The sequence below is a fragment of the Falco peregrinus genome, chromosome 1 (assembly GCF_023634155.1).
Source record: "Falco peregrinus isolate bFalPer1 chromosome 1, bFalPer1.pri, whole genome shotgun sequence".
Lineage (NCBI taxonomy): Eukaryota > Metazoa > Chordata > Aves > Falconiformes > Falconidae > Falco > Falco peregrinus.
The window spans coordinates 86,352,289-86,366,704 of NC_073721.1; the positions used below are offsets into that span (position 1 = coordinate 86,352,289).

At 39.0% G+C, this 14,416-nt stretch overlaps 1 protein-coding gene across 19 annotated transcripts in view; it reads left to right on the plus strand.

The window, feature by feature from the left end:
• Nucleotides 1-14,416, plus strand: part of CELF1 (CUGBP Elav-like family member 1) — a 69,483-nt gene that overhangs the window by 37,299 nt on the left and 17,768 nt on the right. For 10 of the 19 annotated variants that reach the window (XR_008745491.1, XR_008745492.1, XM_055793924.1 and 7 more), the window contains 8 exons: nucleotides 556-690; nucleotides 877-956; nucleotides 1,340-1,501; nucleotides 2,911-2,992; nucleotides 5,965-6,093; nucleotides 12,658-12,771; nucleotides 12,951-13,136; nucleotides 13,906-14,049. Coding sequence is in view for 17 of the 19 variants with exons in the window: in XM_055793924.1 (XP_055649899.1) it covers nucleotides 556-690; nucleotides 877-956; nucleotides 1,340-1,501; nucleotides 2,911-2,992; nucleotides 5,965-6,093; nucleotides 12,658-12,771; nucleotides 12,951-13,136; nucleotides 13,906-14,049 (1,032 nt within the window). In the remaining 2 variants the exon portion in view is untranslated. The remainder of the gene's footprint in view (nucleotides 1-555; nucleotides 691-876; nucleotides 957-1,339; nucleotides 1,502-2,910; nucleotides 2,993-5,964; nucleotides 6,094-12,657; nucleotides 12,772-12,950; nucleotides 13,137-13,905; nucleotides 14,050-14,416) is intronic. The other 9 variants (XM_055793926.1, XM_055793928.1, XM_055793936.1 and 6 more) reach the window with 7 other exon arrangements.

A 14,416-nucleotide genomic window follows, 5' to 3' on the forward strand; every position in this document is an offset into this window, starting at 1 on the left:
AAAATGTTCTGTTTTAGCAACTGCTGTTGCTTCCACTGTTGAGACAGGAGCGTGAGGAAGTAGGCAGATCTGAATTTTAGTGATTAGCCTAATAAAGAGGCTAGAAAAGCTTTCTGCAGCTCACTTGCTTGTTTAGATGCAGTTAGGTATGTTGGTAATCTAAACATAGAAAAAGGTAGAGGAGAAAGGATGAAAATAGTCCCATAAAATACATACAGATTTTCTCTCACTCACCAGGAACTGAATGTAGAAGGTTCAGGGAAGTGCTGAATCTGATATGTTTTTTTCCTTTTCTTACATTTTTGCAGTTCACAGGCTTGCAAGGGAGAAACAGTAGCAAAATGTAAACTTAAAACAGGCATTCTTCAGGTTCGTTGAGGTCTCTCATATGCATCCTCTTAAACTGAAGAGATTCTGTTACTGGGAATCTGGTTTTGACAAGCCCCTACCCTAAATACCGGGGAAATAACTGCAGCTGATGGAAGAGACTTGAAAAAATAAGATCTAGTGAGCACATATTTGCTGGTAATAACTCTTTATCTTTTGATTTCTTAGCAGTAGAAGATAGGAAGTTGTTTATTGGAATGATATCCAAGAAGTGCAATGAAAATGATATCCGAGTGATGTTCTCCCCCTTTGGGCAGATTGAAGAATGCAGGATATTACGGGGCCCAGATGGCCTGAGCCGAGGTAAGCAGGAAGCTTTTCTGACAGTTAAAGGTTCTCCACTGGGTGCTCCCTTTCATAACTCGGGTGCCATTTCAGCTCTTTCTTTGATTCTCCCCGCCTCACTGCCACCAGCATCTTAATTTCTTTATTCATCCCAGTAATTGCAGATGTAGTGAATGCCTTGGTTCATTTTTGTTCTTTCCCCAGGTTGTGCATTTGTGACTTTTACAACAAGAGCCATGGCACAAACAGCGATCAAAGCAATGCACCAAGCACAAACTATGGAGGTAAAACAAGTTAGTGGGTGTCAGGAGAAGATGTAATTTGTCAGGCAGACGCTATGAAGTTTGGAGGACTAGAGAGCAGAGAGGACGAGAAAGTGCAGTGTGTGTTTCTTCACCAATAGTAGTCCTGGACCTTTGTGTTTGTTCCACTCCTATTATTAGAGCTCAAGATACATACTTCAGAGAAAATAACAAAATACAAAATAGAATTAAAAGCAAATGAGATTTTGAACCTTTACTGAAATGTTCTGTTTGAATATATATTTGTATGTAAGTGTGCGTGCATGTGGGGGGATGGGAATGCTTTCAGTGACTGGGTCTTAATGCAGTATTTCTGTGACTGCTGTGGATAGCAAGTATGTAATTGTTTGAATTGCTGTTTGCAGGGTTGCTCTTCTCCCATTGTGGTAAAATTTGCAGACACGCAGAAGGACAAAGAGCAGAAACGAATTGCTCAGCAACTCCAGCAACAAATGCAACAGATCAGTGCTGCCTCAATATGGGGAAATCTGGCTGGTCTCAACACACTTGGACCCCAGTACTTAGCAGTGAGTTTCTGATTTGGCTTCTTTTCATTTCTTCAGGAATTATAGTGTCTGACTGTCTTGTAGTGTTTAATGTACTGGTTTTAGAAGGCTCCTGATAGATAGGAGTAGGGCTTTTAATCCCCATCTGTGGATGGAGGAGGCTGAAATTAAGTTAGGTGCTAACAGCTAGTCAGGATACATTTAAGTGAGGATCCCAGCCCCCCAGTAGCTGTAACCCTAATTATTGAAACTTTTTTTTCCTGTCTTCTGTAGAATGACTTTGTACGGGGAAGATTTTCTTCGTATGTTATGGCCTCAGTGTTTATCCATATAAATGTCCTTTTTGTGTCTCTCTGATGACATAGTTCTTGTATTCCTCTTCCATTTTTCCTTTTTCAGCCTCTATTTCTGTTATCCCCTTCCAGTGAAACTTAGAACAGTACTTGGTGCTGTCCAAATAGAAAAGGTGATCAGCTTGGAAGCAACAAGCAGCTGACAGCACACAGTAACAAACAAAACAAAAAAGACCAAATAACAAACCAAAAAAAAAAACCCAAAACACCCAAAACAAAACCCTACAGAAAATAGAGAGAAGCTACTCTCCTTAGCAGAAATGACACAACAGAAGGTAGTCTGCTGTTTTGACAGTGATTTTAGTTGATTTTGGTATGTCCCTGAAGGGTGAACTTTTCATAACTGATGTGTTCTGCCTCATGCCAGAGTAGTATGAGAACTGTATTCATGCCATGTAAGGTCTGGGGAATAGAAAAGGAAACTTATATCTCATTTTTGATACGGTGTACTGTTGAAGTGGAGGTATTCCCTCTTTTACTGCTGCTTTAGGTTTGATAGATTGGAATTTTTAGTAACAACACCTATTTAGTGCAGAAAGGAATAGGAAATTCCTTTGAACAGCTTCTGAGCTGAGGCTTGAAGTTTTTCTCATGGCTGCTGTGGTTGAGGAGAGCTGAGGGGGTTCCCTCTCATGGTGCCTCTCTGGTTTTGATATGGCATTGCCATTTTGTCCTTACAGTGTCAACTGTAAAGTGTGGCTTGATGTAGTGTATCCATAGGGGTGATAATCCTGCCTGAGGTGCTTTGAATAGTTCTCTCTCACTACTGATTCTACTGTTTTTGTCTTGATGTATTAGCTATAAACTTCCTTGAGCATTGATTATGTTGACTGAAGAAAGCATTGTGCTGTTGCTTTGGCTGCAATGTGATGCATGGGCGACATGGATTTTCACTGTGGTGGTGCTCTGGCTGTGTTGTGTAAGGGGCACTCTCTTTATGCTTTGCTACGATATGGTGCATGGGCAGTGGGAATTCCCTTTGAGACGGCACTCTGGCTGTGGTGTGATGCAGTTTCTCCCAGAAGCAGAGCCAGCCCTCACTCTCACTCTTGTTTTGTTTTTTGGTGTAATGTCTAGCTTTATTTGCAGCTCCTTCAGCAGACAGCAGCTGCGTCTTCTGGGAACCTGAACACATTGAGCAGCCTCCACCCAATGGGAGGTGAGTTTTTTTCCACCAGAAGACAAATTCAGTGCCAAAGAAAAGAGGAGGAGGGTAGAGAAGGTAGCCAAAAGGCTGTAGACACATTAACCTTATTTGAAATAAGTAGTCCCGAGTTTACCCACTTCTTTGGAATCCTGTGCTACAAGTCTGGATGTTCCTTCTTAATCTTAGTTACCCACTGTCCATGAGGTAAGTTGTGATATGCTGATAATCTCCCCTACCTCTGGCATTTAAAATTATCTTCCCTTATGGGTACAGAAAGATGTCTCTGTATGTTTATTTTCATCCAAACAGGTGCATATGTGAAGCATTGTGTTTTCAAGTAAGCACTGATGCATGTATTTTAGTGATAATGGATTCTGAGGTTTCCCGTTTAAAATTCTTTGTTCTAAATACATCAAAATTGAAAATGCAATGTTGTTAAGAATGTGAACTAGCCCTTCATTCAGTTTTTTTTAATTCTTTCATTTGAATTAAGATTAATTGCACCATTACTGTTAAAGAAATACCAGTTTAATAGGTATGAGCCAAATTCCTTGCTGTGGACTGCTAGTCAGAATATTCACAAAGTATAGTAGTACTGGGGCTGCAAATCCCTTTTGTCTTCACAGGGTGGGGAATAATAAAGCATGTTAGTAACTCCATTCACCACATTCTTTAAAACTATAGGTTTTGATACCGAACACTAACCTTTAAAATTGCCTCCTGGAGTTATACAGTAGTTTGCAATATTACATACCCTGTTTGTGCAGAGGTTGATCTAAAAGTGTTAAGCATCTTTGTACATCTGACTTGTGTTGGTACACCCATCAGTAACAATTACAAGCTTTTGCAAAGTGTAGTGTTTTCAATTGTAAGAACTTTGATTCATACTTGAGGTTGAGTCTAACCTTAGCTCCGTTTTTTTTTTTTTGTGTTAGACCTTTTCAGAGTTCTTAGATCTAAGACCCTTTTCAAAAGCAATTTTTTGAAAATTAGTTTCACCAATATCCATTGTGGTGGTGATGTATAATAGATCTTGTTACACACATGATACTGGTTTTCCCCCTCTTGTCTGTTTAAAAACAAATGGTAATAAAGGAGAAAAACAGTGCAGTAGTTCATATTGTTACTGCAGTAAGGACTGGGGAAGGGGTTAACTAGCTGAGGTTGGCTGTGAAGTTTCTAGGGTAATTCTGTCTTCACTATTTACAAAAAACACCTGAAAAATTGGTAACTCAGATGTATAAATAGCATGTTGCATGGTGTTTTGAAAGAATTATTCCAAGTCTGTGATTCCTCACAGAAAGTGTTTTAGTTTCAAAGCCCTGTTAGTATCTCAGCTGATGGCTGTTCTTGAAATTCATGGAAAGAAAAATTAAGCAGGTAATTGGATCCCAAACTATATCAGACTTTGTAGACAAAATTTAATCTTGACCCTGTTTGGGAGCAGATGGGAAAACAATGTGATGACAAGAGGACAGGTGCAGTTGGCACATGCCAAACTGCTTCAGAAAGGAAGCAAGCTGCTCTGTTCCTCACTAGCTCTAACACTTGCACTTTTAACCCTCTGTAGCACAATAAAAACAAAAAATACAACTTTTGGTTTAAACTTCATGCTTTTATGTTAGTAAATAAAGGCAGAATCTTCTTGTTTCAGGCACTAAATATGATTAGGGAAACAGATCCCGTCACAAAGAGAAAACAACTGGAAAAGATTAAAAAAAAAAGTGTACTATACTAAAGGTGGTAGAAGTTTTTTAGAAAATAGTTTATACTGCATTGTCACTTACATTCTTATGTTGTCTGTTTACATACTTAAATTACGAACCTGAGATTTTAATTATTTGAGAAGTGTGCTTTGTCACAAAGTACTTCTGAGCATCCAAAAGATGAGGTGCCATGTCTGCCTAGGATGTTTCAATGCTGTTATACGAATGGTGATCAATTGAATTTTGGTTTTAATTTTGTAGGGAAGAATTAGTATGGATTTTCTGAAGTCAGATGAAAAGAGGAAGAATTTTTAGAATAAGCAAAGGTGGAGACAAGAAAGGGAATTAAGGGAGAAGGGAAGAGAGGCAGAATTGGAGGAATGGAGCTAGCCTACCAAAGGATGGCTAAAATACAGAATTCAGAAGACCAATACCAATGATAATACCGTGGCAGGAGAAGTGGGCAAACTACAGGGTCAGTACTGACCAAATGGTTTCATTTAAACATTGTGACTCAAAATTAAGGTGAGTCAGATGAGTAAATTGACCAGTAAAACTTTGTCCACACAAGGATACCTTCCTCCCCCTCCAATATTCCTGGCTTCTTACCCAAACATTCCTAATATTTCCCATTTTCCTTACCAGTTCTGTTTGACCACCTGACTAGCCTACACATACACTGGGTGATCTTGTGGTCAGGAGTTGCCAGTTAACATTGTCTCGTAATTGCCTGTTGCTTGTTGGCTGCCAAGGGGACCAAACCGAATGTGCTGATATTCAGCTGATGGTGGGTTAAAGATGTGACTTTGTGGCCACTGTGGTATGTAGGCCTTCTTGAAAGAGTTCTGCAGTTATTGCTGTTCCCATACAAAGACAATGAAAGGGACATGAAAGGAAATTAAGTTATTGGCCTGGTGTTGAGACAAGCTCTGTAGCAGATGAGCTGTCACACCCTGGCTCGACTCTCAGTTAAAGCTGCTATGCTTTTGTGACTGGAGAGAACACTGCTTGAAAATTTTTGTACTCTGGAGTCTACATCTGGGATCATGACTACCTGATCTTTTACTGAAACTCATCTATCTGAGCAAAGAAAAACGTATTTTTTTTTTCGTTACAGCAAGGAATCACAGTGTAGAAAAGATCAGTAATATTAAGCCTGTTGGTTTTAAGCTCCTTCCTATTACTCACTTGTGATGTGCTGAAGTTGCTGGATCTGTTAAGCTCGGGTGATGGTGACTATTATAGGAGAAACTCTGTGCATTCTTCAATGTGTTGCAGGACTGAATGCGATGCAATTACAGAACCTGGCTGCATTAGCAGCTGCGGCCAGCGCAGCTCAGAACACACCGAGTGGTACTGCTGCGCTCACTTCCTCCAGCAGTCCCCTGAGTGTGCTCACCAGCTCAGGTAAGAGACTGCCTATGCTGTAGTGGGTTATGACATGGGTTGCCTTAGGGGTCATTTCAGGATAGGTGCCATCTGTTTTGTCTGTCCCTTTTTGTCACTTTGATGTCGATTCTTTAATAATCAGTTTTACTGGTGGATCCACTGGCCTTTGTTTAGGGTAAGCATCTTTGCCATCAGCAAAGGCTTTTTTGCCTGCTGTGTTCCTTCTTCCAAATGGTCAGATTAATTCAGAGTAACAAGAATTTTTGAGGTCGTCATGAAACAGAAAGGTAGGTGACCTCTTTCCAGTCATGTTATTACAATTAAACAATGCTTGGTTTATCTGTGGTTTTAGGCAGGTACCGTGGCAAATGTACCCTGTTCCCCTGGACGTGGAGGTAGAAGATGCCTTAAGCATGAAGTAATGCATTCTGTACTCTAGAACAGTGTAGTTTATATTCCTCTAGCATTAATGAAGACAGAGATACTCTAACAACCTCATAGATGTAGAATAAACAGACCCTTAGCACATTTATTGGGAAGTGGTTGGTTGTCTAGAACTGAATGTCTGAGTTGCACAGAAAAATCAGTGTCTTGCTCTCTGGAGGAGGGCAGCGGGGGAGTTGTTTGTGGGTGGCTTTGGGTTTGTGGGTTTGGTTTGTTTGGGTTTGGGGTTTGGTTTTTTTTCACTTTAGGGTCTGTATATTACCCAGAGAGGCTAAAATGTCCAAGTAGTGTTCTTTTGCTGCCTTATTGTTAAATGTGACCATTAAATGCAACAAATAAGAAAACAAAAATAAATTAAATTATGCTTACATCAGACATGCTCAGTTTTTACCACAAATGAGGATCACTATCCTACTCAGTTATTTGTATCCTATTTTCATTTATTTCTAAATCCTGACATGGGAAGAGAGACGCTATATTTTCAGGGTGTTAGTTTTCCAGCATCTGTGGCGTGGCATGTGGGTTTGACTTTGTTTTTTCTGTTTGTCATGAAAAACCAAATTGCATATCCAATTTTGAAATCCAGCCTACAAGGCTGACATCTTCACATGTGATTGTGAGAGACCAAAGGGGGTTGGGGAGTGTTTGAAATTTCCACAGGTAGCTTTTTTTATTGTGTAGGAGGACCAAGGAGCTGGACTAAGAGATCGTAAAGAGATTACAAGGAAAAGCTGTTTAGAAAACCTTATGTCACATGATCAGGAGTTAAACCATGGGTGCTTTGCAGAGTTTTCTACTTAGAGAAATCCCCAAGAAAGAATCCAGTTCAAAGAGTGTTCTGTTGCTGGACAGGTTTCCTTTTTTTACATAAAAACTGTGGTCAGCAATTCATGAAGATTAACATTTCAAAATTTATCTTGAGTCCCAGCTATGGTATCCTATAATGTAAAAAAAACAAAACAAACAACCCAACACACAACACCCAAAAGAAAAAAAAATAACCAAAGCTAGAGTTGAAGCTATAGAAGATCTGCATTTATAACCCACTAATGCTTCTTCATCATAGGGGAAACATGAAGGTGAATGTATCTGAGAGCTTCTCCCGTATTTCCTCATGCAGTAGCAGAGCTGGAATTGTCAGGTTACAATTTGCTGTGACTGGCATTTAGAATTAAGATTTCCTTGTTGGTGCTCTCATCTACTGACAGGAGCAAGTTTGTTTTCTGATTTGTTGAGGCAGGGAAAGGGACTGGCAGGTTGTGAAGTTCAAATGTCAGATGTGCTAGAAAAGGCAGAGACACCCTCTTCTCAGGAGTGTACATGAAAGCACAAGGGCAATGGGCACAAGTTGCAACAAAGAAAATTCTGACTGGATATGAAAGAAAAATAAAATTAATGGTGCGAGTGATTAAGCTGAGGAGCCCTGGTGCCAGAGGTGCTGTGGAATCTGCCATCATTTCAGAGATTGAGAATGCAACTAGAAAGGACCCTGAAGAGGCTGACCTAACTCAGAGGTTAGACCAGCTGGGAGAAGACCACTAGACTAGATGATCCACACAGGTCCCTTTCAACTGAAGTTCTGCTACTATTGTGTGATTCTTTAGGACTGGTTTCCCTTCTGTGTTTTTTGGCTGTTCCACAGCACTCTGCAGGTTACTTTTGCCTTGATGAGAGGCATATCTCGGGACTCTGTTCTGCTATGATCAATGCTGGTGGAGGGGCTTACAGGGTGGTAAGCGTAGTTCATTTTTAATTATCTTCTGTGCTGAATCCAGACAGCTTTCTGGTTGCCAGTCATACTAATAAATTATTATGTGTCAACAATCAAGTAATCATGATGGGTTATTTGAATTAATATCCTATACAGAGGTATCAGTTCACTTTTCACAGGCTTATAACATGAAGCAGTCACTGTTGCATTGCTCTTTAAATTTAATTTCAAGTATAATTTTAAAAGAGTAGTGATTAGCTCTGTGCAAAAGAAGTAAGTTCTGGAGGATATGTGGTCTGTACATAGTAACTAACATCAAACTGAAATGGTTTCAGTGCTTTTCATCAGGGGTGTGAATGTTTTACCTTTTAAAACCATACTTAAATTGTGGGAAGGGGAAGCCTCATTGTGAACAGACAGCATTCAGTCTCATGATACTTCCTGTAATTATACAGTTTAACTCTTTAAACTAGCTATTATAAAAGCAAACTTGAAATTCTCTTTTGATTAATACTTATGTGTGCATTCGCATAGAAGGCTATTGGACTTCACACATTCAGAGCATCCCTCCGGAACCATACCTAGACCTTGAAAAAGCTCAGTATATAGCTGTTCCATACCGTGTGTTAGTAAATGCCTTCCTTGTCTGTGGGACATATGGCAACATCTACTGTGATAACCTCTTAAACCGAACTGCAGATGAGATGACTACCGGCTTGACTTCTATCCATCTGTCATCCAAATGTTCACCTGATGCTTATTTGGACATCTCTCCCAGATTGTCCTCAAACTGCATAGTTGGCGAAAAAATCCAGACAGTCATTATGTGTAGTTACTTTTTTTTATTTTCTTTCATCTGCACTGATAAATTTTGTGTTTGGGGGACTGGGAAGTCCACCCTGCAGTCTGTGAAGTACAGATAGGTTGCATGTCAGAATGGTTGAGCTCGGAGGTGGTGGTGAGTGTATTGTTTTGCTGTCTTCCTACTCGTTTCAGGTGATTTTTTGAGATACTTCCAAACAGTATTGTGTATTTTGATGTAGAATAGGATGGAGTAGAACCTTCAACCTTGCAATAAAGCAACTGTTCTTTGGAACTGAACAGACCTCTGCTGTATCCACCTATAGGTAATTCATGTTACAGAGACCATGGCCTTAAACTCATTTTAAACAGCTAGCTTGTGAAAAGGACGTTCAAGAAAATATTACAGAAGTATCTCAGGATTGGAGTGTCTTGTCTGCCATCTTTTTCGCTCGAACATCAATAAAGAGTTGTCTGCTCCATAGCAAAATAGAATGGTTGCCAAAGCTGATGTATGTTTCCATTTCTCATCCTTTCAAAGGCAAGCATCAAAGGTCCAGCAAAGACTAGGTAACTTTCCTGGCTTTAGTGTGTCCAGCAAAATTGTTTTCAGAGAGATCATAGTCTGTCTTCATTTGCTGGAACTAAGTCTCGTACAGTTCAGTCACATTCGTTGCCTGAATTTTAGTGCTCTTTAGCTCATTGCTTGGATGCTAGTTGAGTGAATTAGAACAGAATTACTGTTCCCTCAGTTTACCTGGTAATTGATGTCTAAGTTTCATTATTTTTCATAGCTATTCTTCACTACGTATTCAGTTTTCTGAAAACCTTTTCAAGTAACTCTTAGAGTTAGCCTTTTTGACTAGATACAACTTAGAAGATAGATCTAAGAAAACATAACCTCAATAGCAAGCGGAAAAAAAACAACCACCCACCCAAACCAGCAAGAAACAATGTTAAGAATGAGGGATGGAGTAATGAACATGTATAAAGCTATGTTGGTTTTCTGTCCCCATTACTGTGTGCCATTTTCTGAATCTAAAATAATACACATAAAAAACCCAGAAGAACAGAAGGGATGACTAGAACTGTGGAACACCTTCCCTATTTGGGAGCAGTGAGGGAGCCTGAAAAATAGAAGACTGACATTGGAGGAGGATATATGATTGAAGTCTACAAATGTATTAGTGTTGTGATGAAGATGTATGGGGAAAGACCAGTCCTTAGATATTCTGCAAGGATTACAGAATATCAGGTGAAGTTGTCAGCTGACAGTTCAAAAATAACAGCTATTTTTTTGTATAGTGCATGATTAAATTGTAGAACTCATGCCTTAGAACATAGTAGAGTCAAATAATTTGGTGTTACTGAAATTAACGAATGAAAATCATAACTTTGATAGAGACATTCCCCTTGGCTGAAACAATCCTAGATTTGCAAATTGTTGTACTGAGATAGATATATATAGAGAGATATATAGAGATATATATAAAATATACCTAGGAAGTATTCCTTTGTAATTGCCCTGTGTTTCTGCTCTGCTGTCACTATCTGCCTTTAGTCGTCATCAGAAATGGAGTGCTGACTTGGTACAGTAATTCCTATATACATATGATAAAATAAACCAAACAATGTTAAATTTTCTTGGTGTCTAAAGTACTAAAGCATTCCTTGTTTTGCTTAGAGATTTCTGATAAAGTCAGCTAAACTAAAATAACTGTGCAGCTTTTTTAGCGGTTTAATTTCTTTAAAATCACCACTTTTTTAAAGTAGGGAAGGCATCCATTCTCTCTTTTACTTTGCTTTCTAGCATTGGCTTCATTCTTTTTTTCCCATACCACTACTATTTTGTTGTGGGGTGTGGTTTGGGTTTTTTTTTAATGGTGTTCTCATCTGTCAAATGTGTCTTTTTATATTATGCAGGTTAGCAATGAAGCATTGCAGAAACAAGTGGTATTCTCAAATTGAGACAGCTGTATCATTTCTGAGCACTGGATTTTATTCAGCTAGCTGTGCTATTTTTTTCTGCGAACTTGAGGGTTATACTGTAACTTGTTCTCTATATTTTTCCAACATTTCATATGCTGCTGATTATAAGATGGAAAGTGTCTCCTATTCTTCATAGTAAGCATCTTAAAATGTAGTTTGGGGCATTGTCTTTCAATTTCTGACTTAAGAATCTAGAACTTTTCATAGACGAGATTTGTCATTTCCTCTGTCGGTACAAAAACTAAACAGTGATACGAAGTACAGCTCCCTGGGTTCTCTTGCAGCTTTTGTTAGGTGCAGCTACTTTGGTTAGGACTCGTTAAGTAAGTTTGCTGTGTTCCATTTAAATAGCTACCATACTCTGCTCCAGCAGAGACTTTGTAGCACATATAGGAAGTGGTGAATATGTAGTGTGTGTGAATCTGCTTGAAAGATGCTAACAGTTCTTTTTGAAGTTTTAATCGATGTAGACAGCATAACTGAGAATCACAGAAACATGAAGGGAACTGAAAATGCCTGAATTTCAGTTCTTCTGTTACCCGCCTGGTCAGGCAAATAAATTCCTCTTGAAAGAAGACTACAGCATGCCTCCACAGCACCAGTCTTCAGTATCTTTTAATTTATAGAAGCTGTAAATATTTTCCTGTGCATCTTGTGCAGTAGGTTTAAACTTAACTGGTTTAATAGCAGTATACATAGCTTCTCATATTTACCTTTTTCGGTTTTCTTAGTCCACAAACCTGTAAGGAAGACCACTGCTATGTAAAATACTATTCTTTTCTTATTTTATCATGTCCATAATCTTTGTAGATGTCCTTAATTTGAACTTCTGTTTCTTTTGACGCACCAGCTTGGCAAGCTTTTTTTCTCATGGTTTTGATGTCTATTTCTGTAGAACTAACTCTGCCTGTTGTAGAATTTGGCATGTTGTATAAGCTGCTAGGTACTGTATCTGTAAACCTCTCTTCCTGAGTAAACGTTAGTTAAAGATATTGGTGGCACAGTCAACGGGATAGACGGTGTGTTTTGGATGTACATTTCAAGTCTTCTCTTGGCCCTAGCCCCAGCTGCTGCCGCAGGATCTTGAATGGAAAATTATTTCATGTGTCAGAATAATCTGGGCATCTGCTGTTCCTGATCTGGCAGTATAGGAAAACCATATGTTTGGTTTGGCTGGAGCTTTCTTTAATGTCCCTAGTATCTATGTTTCAGGTCTTTTTCACCTTTTGTGGTGTTTCAAGGATAGATGTTAATATGTAGCAAGTGATTTCTACTTTAGTCAGCAGGAAACGGGCATTGCTGCTGGTCACTTTATGTTGAGGTACAAAGTTCAGCTAACATTCCTGTATTGTCTCAATCCTTAGGTGTCTTACAGTTAATGAAATTGTAATTTCTACAAAAGATGGGTGTTATGATGAAGTAGAATTTTTTAAAAAATGTAGGAAGGCATTAGAAGATACATAAGCAGTATGATCAATCAAATTGTGTGGGTTTGGGATTCTTTTGTTTTTGACATGAAGTATACCGTTTTGTCGTGATCAGTTCCTTACTAGCATTTTCTACAGAAATAACTTAATGAAGAATTTGAATTATCAGGACCAAAAAAATACTGAAGTTTAATTATCTTATTTTAATAGCAGGTTCCTCACCTAGCTCCAGTAGCAGCTCCTCTGTTAATCCAATGGCTTCTCTTGGAGCACTGCAGACACTGGCAGGGGCTACAGCAGGCCTCAATGTTAGCTCTTTAGCAGGTAAGCTACGTGTTGTGGTGGGTTGGGGGAATAGCTGATTATCATTTCTGAGGCTGTGCTGTTTCTGTAGGGGTTTCTTTCTGCTCCCTGCTTTTTGTAATAGTGAAGAGTTTTTGAAAGATAATTGGTCTGGCTCAGTGGAAGTACTCAGTCATCTTTATTCCCTCTTTGTTATACAGGAATGGCAGCCTTAAATGGAGGACTTGGCAGTGGTGGTCTTTCAAATGGGACAGGTAGCACAATGGAAGCCCTCACGCAGGCTTATTCTGGAATCCAGCAATATGCTGCTGCTGCATTGCCTACACTCTATAACCAGAGTCTCTTAACACAGCAGAGTATTGGTGCAGCAGGAAGTCAAAAAGAAGGTAGGCAGAAAGTTGTAGAAACAACCTGAGGGGTTTTTTTTTCAAAAGGGCAGGTTCAGCCCTTGCAGCTACCTTACCTGCAGAGCTTTTATTTGGCAGCGTTTTTATGAATGAAGTTACAGAACACAAAGAAGGAAAACCTATGAGGTCTCTCTGTTAAGGGCTGTCCAAAATAGTTTTTATACAGGAGGTTTCTCCCAGGCCTTGTCTAGTTTTAAATAATTAGTAATCGTACTCTTCCATTTTCTTAGTGGACAGGAGAGTTTGAGTCTGCAGCCTGATACATCCCACTGTCAGAGAATCAGTTGTGGCTTTGTTAATTTTGTTTTCTTGGTCCTCCGCCTCTTCCCACAGGCAGTTAATGCCAATCTCTTCACTCTTCAGATTCAGAATCAATTTAATATGTGAAGTAAAGAATGTAGGAATAAGTTTTCAGCAGACTGTAGGATGTTTAGATGTCAGATGAAAAGTAATGCGATTACTTACTTGTATTTTGTATTTGTACAATTTGTATGTGTAGTTTTGGCACAATGTGGAAATTACAAGCAAAAATGGTGAGAAAGAGCTAGAATTATTTGAATGATCAATCCCATCAAAGGGTCATGCTCATTTATTCTGGAATCAGGTACTCTACAGAAGTACAAACAGCAGTTTCATTGTTTTATCTAGAAAATTTGGCTTGAATGGCTCTTCCACACTTTTTTTTTGTAAAGTGGGTGTATGTTATCCATGCTCTTTCTGAATTTATATTCCCGCTTGCTGTTTGAAGGTCCAGAGGGAGCCAATCTGTTTATCTACCATCTCCCCCAGGAGTTTGGGGATCAGGATCTGCTGCAGATGTTCATGCCATTTGGAAATGTTGTCTCTGCCAAGGTTTTCATTGACAAGCAGACCAATCTGAGCAAGTGTTTTGGTACGTTGAGTCTAATCATTTTACCTGTAGCAAGGTGACTTCTTCAGAGTCATGTCTTTTTCAGTATATTTTCTAGTCTAGCTTTTAAGTCAACTGGTGACTTTTTCTCTGTATTCCTAAAAAATAAACAAATCAGTCTGAACTCTTCTAGCACTGACCTGCATTTTCCTGATTTTCATTGTGACTTTTTGCTTCTCCTGATTTCATATTGTTATGCCTCATTATATTGTTTTGGCCCTAGATAATTCACAATGATTTGTGTTTGCAGACTGTAATCACAGTGTAGTTCATCCTCTTCCTCCTTTCTGTCTTCACTAATTGTTTATGTTGCTGTATATACTACTTACTATGTTATCATTGTGAATTA